The sequence below is a fragment of the Dromaius novaehollandiae genome, chromosome 4 (genome assembly GCF_036370855.1).
Source record: "Dromaius novaehollandiae isolate bDroNov1 chromosome 4, bDroNov1.hap1, whole genome shotgun sequence".
In the NCBI taxonomy this organism is placed as follows: Eukaryota; Metazoa; Chordata; class Aves; order Casuariiformes; family Dromaiidae; genus Dromaius; species Dromaius novaehollandiae.
The window spans coordinates 75,121,715-75,140,416 of NC_088101.1; the positions used below are offsets into that span (position 1 = coordinate 75,121,715).

The following is an 18,702-nucleotide window of genomic DNA, read 5'->3' on the forward strand; positions in this document are numbered from 1 at the left end:
TTGCAAAGAGAACAAATGTTTTCTGGCAGATGCAGTTTTCTGAGTCACCGATCTGTTTCTCTCCTGTGTTTGTACCTCTGTTGCTTATATTGACCCCTTTTTTATAAAGGGAGAGGGAGGAAGTGGGATATGACGCTCTAGTAGTGCGACAGTGAAAGCTATGCTGGAGAAGGGAGTTTTGAATGGTATGAATAAATTCCAAATGTCTAGATCCAATCCTGCAGTCTTGCAGTCAAGTAAGAAAATTTCAATCTGATTTTCTGCTTTATATGTGTTGCTTGTGATTTTTGCTTTGTTTAAAGCTCATTGAAGTTCATCGCTCATTCATACTGCTACATAAATGTGGAGAGATTGCTACAGCTAAGCTTAATAGTTTTCATGCAGTTTGGAGCCCTTGGATATTTTTTTTTTCCCAATTAAAAATTTAGGAAATACACACCTTCCCACTTGCTAGTCTAGACATGAGGTCTGACCTTGGCAGTTTTGTGGCAGGTTTTGTGGACAAAGCAGTGTTGATTAATGATACAGAGTGCTTATTTGTGCAGGAGGATGCATTGGGCTCGGGGCCAGAGTAAAAGTTCAAAACTGCCCTTTTAGAGGCCGTAGCAGGAGAGGTAGCATGATGTATGGAATTGTCCTAAGGGCTGGAACTGATCCTTGAGATGTTGTTTGGCCTGTGTATTTGTATTAGTTTTGCGGTAGGCATAGTGTTCCCTGTCCAGAATTTTAGCTACTGTGTTCAGTGCCAGTGTGAGTAGTCTACCGGCACATCCCTTCCTGCAGTGCAAACTGGCTGCTTTTTTGTAAGAAAGCCTTTGTGGATTATCAGTTGAAAGTAGTACTGTATAAATGCGAAGTAGCATGAGGCTGGTAAACGTTACTTGTTCCGTACAAATATAATTAGAATCTGCATTAGCAAGTCCTGTTCCCACTGAATGCCACGCTTTTCTTCAGTATTTGGTTTGTTAGGACTTAGTAGCTCGTTTCCATGTGAAGTCATTTCTCAGTTTTTGCTGTATGCATGCAGAAGATATCTGGATATCTCAGAAGAGCCTTTCTGTTTTGGAAGTAGAATTTCTGTTCTTCTGATCAGCAACTTACCCTGTTAGGTCTGAGAGGCAGGCAGGTGGCCAAAGGTTTGTAAAGGAGGTGACAGGGACCTTACTTGAAACACCTAATAGATGGGGAGGGGATGAGAGTGGCACTAAGACTGGGGAAGAAGAGGGAGAGAGTGTTTGCCTGTTTGAGTTCAATTGAAAGAAGGCTTGTCAGGTTAAGGTTGGAATGAATGGTGGGGTAGCAAAGAAAATAGAGCCTTTTGGCCTCTTCAAACCTCTGCTAATTTTTGAAGACAAATTACTAAGAGCATCTTTATTTTGAAGATGAGATCAGGATTTTACCTGCCCTCCACAGCCCAGTGCTGACTGTATGCTAGTGCAATGTTTTCTATATCAAGGAGTGTACTGTCTAGCACGGAGACACAAAGATGAGGATGCATTAAGCTGATGTCACTGTTCAAAGGCTAACTCTTCTAATAAGCCCTTTTGTGTGGAGAAGGTTTCTTAGCACATGTTACTGCGCTTCAGATGCGTGTACGGTAGGACTGATACTTTTAAGAATACACGTGGGGCAATGGCTGAGTAACTGTCTCATTTTTCTGTTCAGCTACAGGAGTTGAACAAATACATGGTTAGTTATGTGGGTTTTTTAAATATGTTTGTACATGCAGACAGTCTGTAGGTAGATGCCTTCAATAGAAGGCTGAGGTTGTACAAGCATATTCAAAAAAAAAATCAGGCCTTAACACCTTGTGTATCACCTCTCTTAAATATTAGGAAGATCATCAGTAGGGCTGTATTCTGCTTCCATGATGGGGTATCAACAACACGTTGTGACACTCATACTATATGGTTCTCTGTCCAGATTGTTCTATTTCACATCTCCTCGGCACTTTCTAAAGCTTATTTTCTGCTTGTAAGAATGCTTACGGGACTGCCTTATTTTCCACTGAGTGCAAGGAATGCAATGAGAAAAGAAGCAAAGTTCTTTTTTCTAGACATGTATACATGTATTTTCCAAATGGTGCCAAGAAGTCTTATGTTCTTGTACAATATGGTGTGTCAACATGCTTCTTCCTATCTGTGATGTCGTTTATTTATCAGTTGATCTGTACAACTAACCTGACCAATTCTTGATGTTTTTGTAGCAAATAACTTTTAGATGGGCAGTCAAGATCAAAAGAAATACCACATTATGATACTGCTAAACAGATCCTTTTAAGTTAAATGACACAAAGTTTTGTTTTCTGAATTTCAGGGCTGTGACAAACAGTTCTTTAATGCATCTGTTCAGTACTCCAACATGGACCTATTGCTGGATTATATTAATGAGCATTCTGATCAGTTTGGAGTGACTGTCCAGTATGCCACTGTTGGTGATTACTTCCAAGCAGTTTATAATAGAAGTCTTACATGGGAAATTCGGGACTCTGAAGACTTTCTTCCATATTCCACAGGTAATCCAAGTTCACAAGTGCTTGATGTCTGCCTCAGATGTATATGTTTAAAGTTTTAATGAAGGGAAATCTAGAAAATCAGAAATAAAACAAAAATATCTTCTCTTCTCATTATGATAACATTTATTTTTGCTATCAGGTCCCATCAGGTAAGACAAATTGATCTCAACTTAGTGGTGTAATAAAGATGGTAGGGCAGTGGTTAGAATATTTCTTAGGGGTAGTTGGAAGTAAGAGATGAAGGAAGAGAGCCTGAAAAAAAGAGTATAGGAATAGCAAAACTTGGCAAGAAATCTAACCTGAGGGTTTCGGTTTGCTGCCTTTAAATAACAACAGTGCCCAAAGGAAACTAAGCAGAAAGTATATCTGTGAGCATGTGATATGATGCAGATTTCTTAATGACCTGGGTACTGCACTGATCAGGTTCTGTTAAAATTCATGAAGATCTGAGAAAACAGTGAGTGATGAGATAAATCTGTAGGCCTAAATCACCAGACTGAAATTTAGTAAGATGTTTCAGTGGATGGTTGAAGGAAAAATACTGCAATGTATGTAAAACACTGCAAACTGGTTAACAGGTGGCAATGAAGAGAGGGATTGGAGAAAAAAAGTGATACCAGAGGTGCTTACATATGATGTCATATGTAAGTAACAGAACCACATGTACACTAATTTAAAGCACAACTGATCCAAGAAGTCTCTCATGAAATTGGAAGGGACCTGTCTGCAAGCTCTAAAGCAGATATCCTAAGACTCATTCTGCTTCAAGTATAAATTTTGAATGACTTTGTTTCATGCTTTTCAGGCTTAGACACAACCTGGCATTCATTCTTTTCTCTGCCTCCCACATGTGGGCATGCACCTGTAGTCTAGCTGTTCAGCAGTATCATGTACGCTTGCTATGCCCCTCCTTCTCTTTCCCAAAAATCAGCTGTTGTAAGCACATAGTGCTTCAGGATCCATGGAAATTTAGGGAAACTGATAAATTGAAAGATACCGAGAAACAGACGGGATATGTGGCTGAGTAGAGCAATGTCCCGTTAATATCTGTTAGAGGAACTGGATTGTGCATAGATTAGAGATAGGAAAGAAGTGACATGAGAATAATGTATCAATATCTGAGGGAGAAGTGAGTCAAGTAACCAATGATGAGCCAGGGAATCTGAAGGCTCTTAGGTTACATCTCTGTTAATGCAGTGGAATAGGAGTTGGGTCAGAGTAAAACAGTTGGTGCTGAGAACTTAATGTCCACACTCTACATATTTCCAGAAAAACGAGATGTAATCCAGTCATGTAGACTGAATGCCCATTAATGCTCGGTGCTTATCTTCAGGTTTATTATTGCATGAAAGGAATCCAGTTGGTGAGCTCCAAAACTCAATCTGTTATATGAAGGTAAAGCGTGCTAGGTAAGCATGACCTGTAGATTCACTTCAAAGGCAGGCTTCTGATGCAGACTAAAACACTAATGTAAATGAACCCCTGAAGTCCCCTGTAGCTCTAGAAGAAAATCTTTTTTTCATTAAAAAAAACAGTTGTAATTTCTGAAAAATTGTGGGCATAAGTCAAGCCTCAAAAAGAGAATTACCCCCTTTATTTCTGAATTTCATAGTACGATGTGACACATTCATTGCAGTTGCTTGTTAGTCGCTGCACTATGTTAGGTCTTCAGGAAAGGTCTGAAAAGTAGTGGGAAGATATGAAAGAAGATATTGCCATACCCAGCGTCACTTTAATCCCTTTCCCCACTAAATCTACTGCCAAAATCTTTTTTGAGAGTCTTGTGTATCAAAGTATGTAGAGAGAAGGCAACAGCTAACTTCTTGGTTTCTAAACTCATTAATATGTTTCATGGCACTGATAAGATTGTCATTAAAGTACCCTTTTTCCTATTTATTCATAACTGCTGCTACATCATCACACTTATTTTTCTGGCACTCTGGATATATGCCTCAGACTATTAGGACCCAAATTTAGATTATACATCCAGTATTCTACAGTGTGTCTGTTAACTTTTTAAATGAATAAAAATAACCATTGCTTCCTGTGAATCATTGCATGGACTGATCCCTGACTCACTCACCTTCCCCTAGGGATCATGTCATATCTAACAATTTGCTGATAAATTCATTGTCAGTTCTAACTGCTAATATCCTTTTACATCTGGGCTTTCACCTGTGTCTTTTGGCACATTTAACAGGCAGTAGTTGATTGTTGCTAGTTTGCATAATAGCAGCTCCCTTGGTGTTCTAGGTGGGTGCCCACACATAGATGCAATCTCTTCCCCAAAGGGCTTACTGTGCCTTGCAATTGTGGTATAGATTTGAGTGCACTTTCTCCCACATACTGTTTTGCTTCTTGATGATTAATCCTCTCTTATTCTTCCTATGCCATTTTATTATGAGTCACTTATTGGGCTCAATGTCACTACTGACATAAGCCTTGGAAACTCAAGTTTTAAGTCCCAGACACGTATTTCCTTTCTCCACTCTGCATTCATTGTATTGTACTGGTATGTGTGTAACACTTCGGCTTGTAACCTTGAAAACCTGAAATGAAATTCATTCTGTTTGAATTTTTACCACTTTTCAGACCAACAGGAATTTTTCCTAGAGGTTTTTGACCAGAAGTTCACACTTGCTAATTGTTGCTTTTGATCCTGGTGGGATGGCAGATTGTTACAGTTTTATATATGCACTTTACAAAATACTCTGGAGCTACTTTTTGTAAAAAAAATATTTCAATGGCTTATCCAAAAATACCTCATCCAGTAAGTGCAGATATGGTGGCTTTAAAAACAAATACCTGTTTTCCTAGTTTACCATGTGGGCTACTAGAAAACGTTAGCACAAATGAACTGTTGAAATATTTTCCACTGACCACTTGAGGGCATCTTTTGATGTAGTTTGAAGTTGCTGCAGTAGTTTAAAATCGATTTGTTATTTCACTGTTTCTACTCGATTTTGAGGAAAATAAATTTGTCCGACTAAAAGGGGAGAATATGGGGGGCTTGTAACAGGAAATAACCAAGATTTATAATGCACTTCCTTTATCGATGAGTAATACAGTGTGCTTCAGTGGCACCTCTAGAGTTGTCTTGTGCAGGTTGTTAGTGAAGCAATTTCTGGAAACACAGGTTTATTCAGCAGGTAACAGCTTTATATCAAAAATCATGTTATTAGGCCCATAGGAAGGCTTGTAGGTTTCCAGAGTGTATGTGCGTGACTGTGGTTCTTTCTAGGGCTTGCAACTATTCCATTTGATTGATACATAAACCCACAGGTTTCTTTTGATTTGTTTAAGAAGTTGTACAGTAATAGTCTAGTAAATAACAAATAGGTGATGTCTGAGATAGTATTTTGACATGCATTGGAACTATTCGACTCTTAACAGAGCCATTTCAAGCATGGACGGGGTTTTATACTTCTCGGAGCATATTGAAAGGAATTGCAAGGAGAGCAAGTTCACTGCTTTATGCTGGAGAGTCCTTTTTCACGCAGTATGTCCGGAGACACCCAGCAAGTTCTGTTTGCAAATGTCAAGCCTTAAAGCAACTTCAGAGCCTTAGATGGGCAGTTTCAGAGGTAAAGACTGGTATTTTTTTCTCATAAAATGTTTGTTGCCCAAAGGTAAAGTTCTCCTTTTGCATTTCAGTTAGCATGTCTCCATCTCGGTTTTGTTTCTTAGAAATAATTTTCTGCTGTCATAAGTAAAAATAAAGGGATTTAGCAAACAACTGTCCAAAAACAAGATTTAGCCCCTTAGCCTTGCCTCCAAGATATGGTGGCTGGCAGATGTTTTCTTCAGCTGGAGAAAGGGCTTACAGTTCCAAACTTTAAGCATGTGAAAGTCCTTTTCTCAATGTTTTATTATCTACAGAATGGTTACAAAACCAAATCGAACCAGCTGAAAACAACTGATAATCTCCATCTGCAGATTAGAAGAAGAAAGACAGATCTGTTCCTTCAAAGTTAAGAGATCAGCAAAGAGATCAGTCTCATGCCAAAAAACTGTTTACAGGCCTAAATGCTTTTACTGGTAGTTTAAAAAAAAAAAAAAAAAATCTGAGATGTCTGCTAAATGAATGGCCAGATCTCAGTAGGAAAGGAAAAAGCTGTCTTGTGTTTGTGTCAGTATTTGTGATTTTTGTGACTTGTAATTTTTTCCCTCTAAATAATTTTAGTAATTTTTAAATGCTGAGAAAGCATATATAGAAGAAAACCTGTGTGCATCTTGTCTTTGACTGTTTTGCCCTATGTATAGTAATTTGGAATAGGCAAAGCAACTCAAGCAACTCTGTGAATATGCTTGCAATACATTATTATTTTAAAAGTTGTATGTATGTCTGAGGATTACGGGATTATTTTAATTCAAATGCAAACCTGAAGTTGTCATCCAGTTGCATTGTGACCTTTCAAACTGCTTTTAAATGCAAGGTCCAGCACCACGATGGTATAACTGGCACAGAGTCTCCCAAGGTGAAGGACATGTACATGGATAATTTGATGTATGGAATGTTCAACGTAAAGAAGCTGATGGGTTCCATAATCTTTGACATAAACAATGCTGAGAAGAATGGAGAGGTCTACTCTTATGTTTACAATAAAGACTCAGGAAAACTAGGTACTTCTTAAAACAGCTTTTCTATTTTTCCAGGCTAGTTTGATGGTTATCATGTTTTCTTTCAAGGCAGTCAAAATTTTATGTACCACCGAAGTTCTGCGGACTAATTTCTGTGAACAACAGCTGGAAAATACTATTTGCTTTACGAGATCTGCTAAGCTTGCAGCAAATTCAGATGAATTCCTGAGTTCTCAGATCTCAAGTATCTGAAACTAGGACCATACAACTGTTAGGTAGAGCTCTGTTGCAGTGCAGATGTCAAACTCTGCTCCCAGATTCTGACCTCAGCTATGTAACGGAGGTGGTGGTGGAGGAGGTGGTGATTGGTGTAATTACTAAACTAACCCTACTAGGCAGCTTAATCTTATGCAGTAAGAAGCACAGTCATAGTTAAGAAAAGTTCTTCTTATGGTGTACTGTCAGCATATGTGAAAAATGTAGCAGAATTTTTGAGGAGTATATTCTAAAGACTGTACATTCCTTTTTATCTTTGGGAACTTTTTAAACTCTCAAATATGAATAATGTCATGGGGTGCACAGCAGATGAGTTTGGTTTGGGGTTTTTTTTTTTTTTTCAGGGCTGTTTTTAGATTAGGCTTCTCATTTGATCTTCTGTGTAACTCTGAAAGTTAATACTGCATGACAGTAAGTTGTGGTAAGCTGCTTATTGTCACCTAATGCATTTACATTTGACTCGGGTGTCACTTTCTGAATAGAGGGTCTCTTTGTATGGAGTAAATAGAAAAATAAAGCAGGAGGATTTTTTGTATTAAGTACCTTAAAATGTATGCCTTTTTTCAATCATGATGTTTTACTGCAGGGTTTTACGTTAAAATTTTGTAAGAAGATTGTACCTAGACATATCTTATACTTTTTAACATTACTTTTTAAAAATATGTATAGTTGGCGTGACTGACGGCTTCTCTGTGTATATATAAAGGTACTACAGATGTTGACCAATATGTGATTGTCTATAATCCACTGGCATGGAACATCACCACCTTTGTCGTGGTTTCTATCAGCCACTCGTCAGTCAGCGTATATGATGAGCTTGGACATTCTGTGCCCGCACAGGTACTTCCTATTTCTTTCTTTCTCTTACTCTCCTTTCACTTGCCAATTCTTGCTGACTTTATCCTTAATCCGGACAAAGCATGGTAAAACAGTATTATAGTGGAAAGAAGTATTAGTTCAGACTGGGATTTTCCTAGTCCCCCTTTAAGTGAGTGTTCACATGCCTGTTCTCTCAAACTAGAAAATTCTTTAAGTGTCCTAAATGGCTCCCTGCTCTTCTTGTGTTGGGTTTGTCCTTTCTTGTATGCCTGTTGTGTGCCACCTGGCACTTCTTGGCATTACTTTTCTTTCCATAAAAAAGCTTTCAGTAAAGCTTTCTGTATTTATCCCTGCTCTCCAATAGACTATTCCTGTTTGTACAGTTGACAGATTGCCTTCATGTTCTAGGAGAGGAGAAAAGATTTAGGAAATATGGGTCTTGGTTACAAGCCCTAAAGGAGCTGGGACAGTCAGCTGCCCAGCTTATTCTATGTCCTAGTCAAGCTTCAAGATGAGCCCAGCAGTTCTCTGGGAGGGAAAAAGATGGTCTCAAATACAAACTACAGCTAGCCTTCATCAGGAGCATGTGCCACACTGTTTTGCCTTCACTGGCCTGTTAATCCTGTAGTAAGGCCTCCTGCATGTAAAGGCCTGAAGAGGTATGACACATTTCCATATGCTCCCCTCTGTCCACAAAATACCAGATAGCTCGGGAATGTCTGCCAGGTAGACAGAGTTCCTATTACTAATGCTCTCTGTGGCATATTGCTATCAAGGGACATCGTAGCTGTGATGCACAACAGCTATCCCATGTTTTTGCGCATATGCATGGGATGGCAAAAGATCCCACGAAAGCTGTCCATCTCTTGAGTTAGTGCATAGTCATACGTACCTGTCAGCCACTTACCTCCCAGAAGTCTTGTCTTCTGAATTATTTTAGCCTTGTAAGATAAAAGTGGAAGATTGAAATGTATTTAAAACATCTGTTCCAGGATTTAGGATGCCCTGAGGTCAAACTGTCATTATTTAAAAAGACAAAGTTCTCTGTTCCAGTGTTGATCCGTCCTCATCTCCTTTGCCATAAGTTACCCATATGTGCATATGAATGGTCACTTCAGCCTAAATGAAATCCATTCACCAGCAATGGGAAGGTGGTTTGGTTTTTGTTTTTCTTTTCTTCCCAGATGTGCCGTTCAGAAGTGCATTCATATCACACGCTCCTTCCTCTTGACAGAAAGAAATCTTTAGCTCTGACTTCTCATGAGTATATGGTTGAGAGGGACAGAGGGTTGGCAAGTGGTCATCATTCTTCAATACCACATGCATGAGTTGTGTAGGAAGGGAGAGAATAGGAGTAGGCTCCGTTGATATTACTAAGGTAGAGAGGTCTTAAGTTTGAGTAATTAGACCTGTGCCACAGTGTGAAGGTACAAACAGCTCGCTTTAAATGATTTCTGGTTAGTGGTAGCTAACTTCTTTGTCCGTGTAATCTGTACAGTATTTATCTAGTCCCTTTTTCTTTCCCCAAAGTATTACCAAGTTATATAACATCAAAGGGAAATGTACGTGTAATTGAAAAATGATAAAAGTATTCTTTACAGTATTTTGATGCTAAATATCTATGGTATTCTGTTTACTACTTAAAATATTCCACATTATTCTCCTTCTGCCTTTACTTAAGGTGAGGGCATGCCTTTGTGCTTCTTCCTCTTGCCACTGTTTTTTCTCATACTAGTTGCTTCTCCAATGCTTCAGTCTCTCTTCCATCATTTAAATGATTAGTTTTGTTTATGATTATTTCCACTCAGTTCATTAAAATAAGATCTGCCTTCACCTTTGCTAACACTTAGTGACCCTATGCTTCACTAGAATGGCTAACTTTAATTTGAAGTCACTAAACTCCCAGAAAAAGTAGTACAAATCCACATTATAATTAAGAAGCAGAAGAACGGTTTGTTTAGAAATTCCTCTTTGAAGAAGCTAATTTTAGTAATTTAGAGCTTGGAACACATGAAGACAATTGCCTTACCAGTTAATTCTATCTGTAATGAAGTGTTGTTGTGTGTGTTAACTTACAGATTCAGAGCTCAGCAGAGTCCCATTTTACCTATAATCTGTATATTCTAGTTGCAATAAGCGGTCTGAGCTACAGAAAATACAATATTAAGCCTTCGCTTGGTAAGCAATCTGCATTTATTGGAAGATCAGTTAAGTACAAGCGAAAAGACATAACCCATGCACGCCAACAAAGTCAACAGTTGCTTCCAGTGGTTAACAACTGCTACCAGGTCATGTTTGACCAAAACACTAATCTAATGCACAGCATTACAGAGAGGTGAGGTTTCCTGCCTTTTTTAATAACATACCAGATTCTGTAAAACCCTTTGTAAAAGTAAGTCCAAATACTGTATCATGTTTCTTAATTCTGAGAGTTACAATTTTCTCTCCAGTTACTCTTTTCATCTCCAGTTCACGTGTTGATACTGTCTACAGAAAGGACACTGTCATAGAAATTATGCAATACTATTGCTGTAATGTTGCTCTGTTTAATCACGTAGCCAGTATAAGCCTATATATTAGCTAGTATATCCAAACCTCAGCAGAACTTATTCTACTTCAGAACTAAAAAGGGATACGAATGTGTGTTTGTATTAAAAATAACTAAGAACACGCAGTACAGTTACACAGTGAGTCTTAAGTGATAAAGCAAGAGCTTTCTCCTGCTAATCAGTAGAGCTTTGTGGGTCCACTATTTCCATGGTAGGAAACTACAAGACTTTTTGGAAAAAAAGCAAACATTCCTTTTGATTAGGCAAATAGAACAATCAAGGTCGAGGTAAGTTTGGGGGTTTGCAGATTGTCTTCCTTGGCTGATACGAATTGGCCCAGTTCCTTCAGCTTCGGCAGAGCTGTGCAGCTTTTTGCCGGTTCAGAATTGAGATTATCTCAGCTGGATACTGATGGCAGATCCAAGATCTCTTTCACATTGATCTAGTGACTGTCAGACCTCTTTGACTTTTGTGTTTGTAATTCTGCTTCTCAGAAGAGAGAATTTGTCCAGTATAGTTAGAAATTATCTTTAAAACTATAGATGGCCCTGAACTGGCAGTGCAGGAGTAAGTACTTTCTCTAAGTGTTTCCAGATCCGAACTGATTCTAGATCCCAGTTTTACACTTCGAATATTCCTCTATAATGAGGAAGAGCAAAAATCCAGATTTAAATCCCATTTTTATCCATTTTGTTCTGGTAGGCAACAAGAATTGGAACTGAGCACATAGGGTGCTCTTCTCCTTCAGAAACCCTCAGGTAACACCAGAATGGTTGGGTTTCAGCAAGTTTGCTTTGGAATAGTGGGAAAGAGTAGACTAGCAGGTCAGAACAGGGGCAAAGGTTTTAAAAAATATATACCTCATATATATGTACACGTATATATATAGGGAGCTTTGACCCTGAAGCCTTATAAGGTTTAGCTGCAACAGGTAAAAGTCCTAGGTCCTGCCCCTCTGCTGGAAATACCCATAATAGGAACAGTGAATAAGACTTGGGGGTGTTTTGCTTCTCAGTCATTATGGTCTGTATATTAACACTAGCTAAAACTGTTGGCAGTTTAAACTCATATGCCATATTGAATTGGAGTATCTAAGAAACACATTTTCCTGTTTTGCCAGCAAGGCTATTGGAGCTATAATCTTCAATAGAACAGTAGAGTAGATAGCTGAGGGCAACAGCATCTCAAATTACCTTCAGATGACTCTCCAAAGAGTGTGAAGTGGAATCCTGAATAGCTTAACTGTAAGTAAGCTTTGGAATGAAAGGAGACAGAGTAGATAATGAGTGTGAATTTTGCTACCCTGTTGCCGTCATATTCTTATTACCAAAGTTGAATGTGGAAATCTGCATCATACTGGTTTACCTAGCTGTAAAATTGGTTAAACAAACCTGATTATTAATATGTTACATGCCTCATTTTTGTGCAGGGGGCCAGATTCTGTAAAACCCTTTATAAAAGTAAATCCAGATCTTTGATCTGAGAGGAACTTGCTTTTGCATCAAAACAATGTACTAATGTGAATGTGGGTTATATTTTAAGATATTTCTATTTTATGAAAATATAAAATGACGTGGAAATTCCATTTATTTACATGCTGACAAATGTCTTAACAGGAAGCACTTTCATTCTCTGCTGTCCTCATTTGCTGAGGCTAATAATAAAATCAGTTATTCAGTCTGAGGAAACAGATTTTTCTTACATTCCCAGCCTCATTCCCATTGCAGTTCAGCTTTGCAACTATTATGTACAAAATGTGTTTGTAGATAATAAAGTTTTTCCCCTTTGTGAATTCACAGGGAGACTAACCAGACTGTCCAGCTGACACAGGAGTTCCTTGAGTACCATGTGAATGGAGATATGAAGAAAGGACCGATTTCAGATAACTACTTATTTGCCCCAAATGCTTCAGCTGTTCCAGTGTCAAAAGCAGTGGGATTGGAAGTGGTTTCTGGAAACTTAGTGACAGAGATACGCCAGTATTTCTACAGGTACAGCACTGGTACAAGTTCACTTCACTTGTATGTTCACTTCTCTGTACACATATGTGAAAGTAATTCTTTATAGTTATTCCTAAAGAGTGAGCCGTGCACTGTTTAGGTTTTAAAAGATCTAGCATGCAGCTGGTAAAGGTAATGCTGAGGAAGCATTTCTTTTAACAGATCATGTTATAGAGGGAGAGAGGTGGAGATTGTTTGAAGCTGCTTTTTTTGGTTTGGTTTAGAATGTAGCTTCTGTTAAGATCTTGTTTTTATGCAGTTCAATGAAAATTGCAGCTAACATCTCCGTATGGGTGGAATTTAGACATGGCGGTTCATTTTTTGACCTGTAGATAGCTTTCTTATAAAAAGTGAATTAATTGATGACAAAAGGAGAAATGGATCCTATATGAGGACACTCAGAGGCTTGCTGAGCTAGCTACTTTTCTCTGTTGCTCAGTTTATAGCTTCCCCACCATCTTCCCCACCACAAAGTTACTTCAGTGAAGCCTTTTGGTTTAAGTTAAATTGTATTGTGCAGTGATGGTAGTTGAGAAGAAACTTTTGAAAGCACAGGAGAATTTTTGCATCAAAATTAATGTTCTCCAGGTTGGAAAAATACATAGATGGAACAGCATGTCTTCTGTAGAGTGTAAACGTGTTGCTTAGGAAGCCATAATTATTTTTAAACTTTGTTGTTAATTTTGCAAAAAATAGCCTCACTAATCAAACGAGTGGTCCTCTTTATGCTTGCAACACCATAAGAAAATTGTGGAATATCACTTACTGCAGGTGAATATCTGTACATTTGAAAATTAATTTCACTAATTACATGAAATAGACAATGTTGTGTACATGTATGCGGACACCATGAATAATGTGCAAGTCCTGACATAAAAGATCAAGTGTTTCAATTGCTAAACTGTGCATATCTTTCCTCTCATTTTTATAGTAATGTTACTGCTCAGGAGTACATATACGTAGTGTATACCAGGATGTATACAGTACCAGAAGGCTATGATGGAAGGTTGCTTTGCCGTAGGGTAGAGCAAGAATACAGCGCTGGGCCTTTGGAACTAAATCGTGAGGCAATTCTAAGAACAAGCACAAATTTGAACACTAGACAGCTACTCTACACTGACAGCAATGGATATCAGATTCAGAAAAGACCATTCAAGGCATATGTGAATAACACAGTGGCTCGGGTAGGCACAAAGGCATAATCCAAAGTCAACTATGTTATGTTTATTCTCATTAACTTTTAGCTAAGTTAATTTTGGCACTGCACGACTTACTGTGTTTTCAGAACTATTATCCTATGGTCCAGACTGCCTATATTGAAGATGATAGCACAAGGTTGGTGCTACTTGCAGAAAGAGCTCATGGTGTCTCGAGTCAAGGAAACGGCCAAGTGGAGGTAACGAATGCTTTTTTTCCAAGAGAGAATACTTTCATGACTGCTGCTGCTGTGAGCAAAGCATCATGGCTGATTACTGTTGTGACACTTACCTAATACAGGTGATGCTGCACAGGAGACTGTGGAACAACCTTGAGTGGGACCTGAATTACAATCTCACTTTGAATGACTCTTCGGTGGTTCGTCCTGTGTTTTGGCTTATTTTAGGAACCAAGAGTGTCACCAATACATTGTATCGGACAAGTGGGCTTGCATTAGAACACAGACCAGTTGTTATGTTTGGAGCATTATCAGGTAACTCATTCTATCTCCTCTCCTATTTTTAGCATCTGAACGGCCTGTTTATTTTGCTTATGTTAAGTTTATAAACGCAGACTTTAAGCTTTCTCTGTTTGGGGAAGTTAGTATACAGTGAGCTGGGATGCAGATTTAGAGCCCTCTGATTAGTTTGCATTAATTTCCAACATGGATGTTGTCCAAGTGTATGAAATGTTCCTCTTGTTATGCAGTTATCTCTGCTTTCAGAGGAGAACAAGTTTTAAAGCATATAACAAGAACAAAAAATTCACATAGGGAATTAGTACAAAGTAGTAGCATGTTAACTTCCTAGATGCTGAGTCCTAATTCAAGAATAATTCAAAACAAGGTTATTAAAACTATTTGTTTGATTTATTAACCAAAACTGAAGACTGGTAGTGGAATAGCAACTTCAAGTTGCAATGAAGTCTGCTTTATGGGAAGCTCTAATACACTTCCCTGGCAGTTAAAGTCATGCCTTTTTCTGCTTTGTGTCTCAGAAGGCCTCAGAGGAGAAAAAAACATAACATCTGCTTTGGATCTGCCTTGGCAGAAAAAGCAGAAATCTTCTTACCCCTCCACAGTACCCTAGCCAGGCTTGTGTGCATGATAAATGTTTGCTTTGTTTCATTTTGTATGAAGGAGATAAACCAAAGCTAACCAGGCAACTTCAGCTGAATTCAGTCCACAGTTCTCCTGTAACTGTCCCGCCTAATCTTCATCTCCAGACTCTGAGCATCCCAGGGTGGAAATACAGCTCCAATCACACAGAGCAGATTCACAGTGTTCACATGGGTAGGTACTATTGGAAGCGTAGCTGGATGTTACACTTCAAAAAGCTGGCTTTCTTTTCTTTCTGTCTCCTGTGACTAGTACTTTTATTTATTCAAAGTGTTAAAGTCCTCTATGAGGACAGTTAATTGTATTGCATGATTGGACTACTCAAATAGTAAAATTTTCTCCTGCTTGAGTTAATGTTGTAGTTAGTGTCATGTCCTGTTAACAATGGGAGCTGGATATTTGCTGTTAGTGCTCTTGCTAATCTTCAAAGATGGGAATTTAGTTCAAAGCAAATAATGACTGTAAAGCTCAAAAAATCATGTTTTAAAATTTGTTTTTATTTTTTAAGCAAGAAAATGTTTGTGTTTTATTTTTCTCCTAAAGGTAAACAAAAGCAAGCTGATGCAGACTTCAGTCGTGTCCTGCTAAGAATTAGGCACCTGTATGAAGTGGGAGAAGATCCTGTACTGTCTCAACCTGTAATAGTGAATTTGAAGGTAAAACTAATCCTTCAAGACAGAATACCACTTAGGGTGTCTTTGCTCCAGAGAAAACTGGTTCTGGAATGAAACTTCTATTACAGACACCACAAAAGGTAGATATGAAAATACTAGTAAAACTTTGACTTCAAAAGGAAGCAAATCTTATATTTCCTCAGCTTTGCTCCAAAGAAGTCATTATTTCAGATGTAGCTACCATAGGCACAGTATGAAGATTTGCATAAATATCTGTAAAACTGTTTCCATTGGGGTCAATTGGTCCATTGGTTATATAACACTTCCTTCAGCGCCTTGACCAGTGCGGAGAGTGAGAGTCTGTTTCGCTGTTTCTTTAGTTTTTGCAAGTTATACCTATAGTTAATGAAATGTGGATGGGATTAAAGGAAATAAACTTTTCTCCTTAGTTTTTCTGTGAGTTGAAGGAACTTTGGTCACTTCCATCGTGTACTGTATATTTTCAGTGTCTTGTTTGATCTTTCACACAGCATCAGGTTATTTTATAAAATGTGGCAGATGTAGTTTCTAAAATAAGAAATTTAGAATATGAAAGTGTGATCATGATGGTGGAAACATAGGGAACGAGATGGGGGTTTCTGTTTTGTTTGCAGAAAGTGCAGTGAGTTTCGTTTTTCAGACCTCAGAGACTAGTAGGCTCTAGACAGAGGAAGCTCTCAACAGCTCAGCTTCTTAAGTGAAATCTGGTGTGTCTGTAGTTGCCTCTGTGTTGCATGAACTTCTTCTAAAGTCTTTACTGCTCTGATTAATAGATCAGTGCTATAGATGGTCTACCTGCATACCCGGCCAGTGGGTGTAGCACTATGCCTCTCTGAAAAAACTGATTTGATTACTTGCTTTTTGGGTTTTATTCACAGTCTTTGCTGAAGGGATTAGGATCAGTGATGTTAGTGGAAGAGCGATCACTCACAGGCACCTGGGATGTAAACACTTTGAAGCGGTGGAAGTGGAAGACTGCACAGTATCCAAGCAAAGGTAGGTGAACAAGGTGATGTCTATATTGCTGTTTACTGTTGAAGATCAATGAATAGTCTAGTTCAGGATATAGAAATGTCTGCAAAAGTAATGTGGTGGTGGTCTGTATGACAGACCTGGGCTCTAACACGACCTGCAAGCAGTAGCATTTAGAAAAGATTTGCTGCATGTAATACACTGCTGCATTCCTCTGGATGATTTACTTTCCCTAGAAGTGTTAAAAAGCTCGAAATCTTTCTGGAGTTAACTTTGTCCAGATAAAAGTGGCAAAACTATGAATTCACACTGTGACACAGATTGATTTTTTTTTTTTTTTAGCTGCTGATGAGTTGTATTAATCTAAGCTTAAGCCTGTATCCAGAAAAACAGGACAGCTGGCGTTAAAAAATCCCCCCTGTAATCAGCTTAAAGGACTCTGTGGATAAGATTCAAGTTGAGGCTCACACTCAAGTCAAATGCTGTGGGTGACCTCATTTCATTTCTCAGTCCAGTTACTCGCTTGGACATTGTACTTACTGTCCCTTCCATCCATATATATGCCTTTTTTGTGAAACGTTTCTAGAGATTTTGGCCTGGGCTAGCTGGGAGTTCAGTGCTCTACCTGACCTGCATCTAGGAACCTGCTTGCTTTAAAAGAGATGGGCATAACTGTGGTCTGGTGGGGGGAAAACACTGGAAAATAATGAATGCATCTTCCCCTAATTCTCTTGGAAATGGTCATTGTAGCTTGTGTATTACATCACTGAGAACTATGAGATGCCTCCAGAAATCCTAGAAATGTACATGAGTGAGTGTAACATCAGTGTGGATAAAGTAATTGAGGTACATGTTTGTATTGTGGTGATTACATCTAACCTTCCAGGTTAACCTAGTTCCGAGCTAAGTGCAGGCGCTCTAGCAGCTTTTCAGTAACATTTAAAACCAGAACATGGTGCTGCACAGGAATGGTAAGGAAAAGCATCGATAAAAGCAAGTAATTTAAAGGCCATGGAATAGAGAGGAAACTATTCATAGTTTGTGGAACAGTTGTGTTATTACTTACTCATGATGAAGAAAAGATGTACGACCAGGGAGTCGCTTACATTTGCTGCATGAGTCAGTGCATGAAAAGTAGGTTGTTGTATATTTTAGTATTGTGAATGAGTGCATCTTAAGCGCCATGCTTCCGTAGTTTTAAGAAGAATCTGCTCAAAACTAGCTTAAGGGATAGATGAGTTCAAAACATTGAGATGGAAGAATATGTACATTTGACTAATGCTTTTTCAATAAATTACATACTTTTTTGTGTTTTACAGGATTCTACAATAGCAGAGAGACCTCAGAAAACTGTATAGTAACTGTTCACCCAAGGGAGATAAGGACTTTTTTTGTATACTTTCAAGATCAGTGAAGTTTGGCATTGTATTTCAAGAGTGAATATTTAATAGGCTCCAATATTTGAAGACATGAGTGATCCTGAAAAAAACATTCTACTGCTGTTAATGAAAGGAACAGTCATTTTGGAGTAAACTTCAAATTTGATTAAACTTTTAGCCTGAATTGTGGATATTTTTGGTTAATTCTTTACAACTCAATTTTTCTGAAACATGCTACATTTGAAGATACAAAAATGACCTTGCCGTTGCAGTACAAACATATTGAATGCTTTCATGATTGCTGTGGATGGTTTTAAAGTGATTGTTTCTATGATGCTTCACTGTGGAGCACTGACGAAGTCATATTAGTCCTCTAGTCTTGAATTGTCTTTCTAATGACGGCAGTCTCAAGAGTCTTTTCTCAGAGTCTTTTATTGTTAGAGGGGATGACTTCCAAATCACAGAGTAGTAATTTGCCAAATGACATTCTTTCCTACGTGGAAGGCGGTATGCCTTGTTGAGCTATTTTGTTCTCTGGGCAACAACTGTAAAGTTTCTGCTTTGCTGCATACTGAAATTGAATGTAGTGTTTGTATTTCTTTGCATTGTTAAGTTCATTTAAACTGTGTCTCTTTTAAGCTTCA

The 18,702-nt window shown here is 38.3% G+C and overlaps 1 protein-coding gene across 4 annotated transcripts in view; it reads left to right on the forward strand.

Moving 5' to 3' along the window:
* The window catches only part of MAN2B2 (mannosidase alpha class 2B member 2), a 31,577-nt gene extending 13,335 nt beyond the window's left edge, over positions 1 to 18,242 (forward strand). For 3 of the 4 annotated variants that reach the window (XM_026121973.2, XM_064511458.1, XM_026121975.2), the window contains 13 exons: positions 2,317 to 2,515; positions 5,909 to 6,099; positions 6,952 to 7,138; positions 8,073 to 8,212; positions 10,270 to 10,526; positions 12,540 to 12,731; positions 13,672 to 13,924; positions 14,026 to 14,136; positions 14,238 to 14,430; positions 15,076 to 15,228; positions 15,598 to 15,710; positions 16,586 to 16,703; positions 17,999 to 18,242. In XM_026121973.2, the coding sequence (XP_025977758.1) occupies positions 2,317 to 2,515; positions 5,909 to 6,099; positions 6,952 to 7,138; positions 8,073 to 8,212; positions 10,270 to 10,526; positions 12,540 to 12,731; positions 13,672 to 13,924; positions 14,026 to 14,136; positions 14,238 to 14,430; positions 15,076 to 15,228; positions 15,598 to 15,710; positions 16,586 to 16,703; positions 17,999 to 18,093 (2,202 nt within the window). In that variant the 3' untranslated portion in view covers positions 18,094 to 18,242. The remainder of the gene's footprint in view (positions 1 to 2,316; positions 2,516 to 5,908; positions 6,100 to 6,951; positions 7,139 to 8,072; positions 8,213 to 10,269; positions 10,527 to 12,539; positions 12,732 to 13,671; positions 13,925 to 14,025; positions 14,137 to 14,237; positions 14,431 to 15,075; positions 15,229 to 15,597; positions 15,711 to 16,585; positions 16,704 to 17,998) is intronic. The other variant, XM_026121974.2, reaches the window with a different exon arrangement.
* Positions 18,243 to 18,702: the final 460 nt, after the last annotated feature.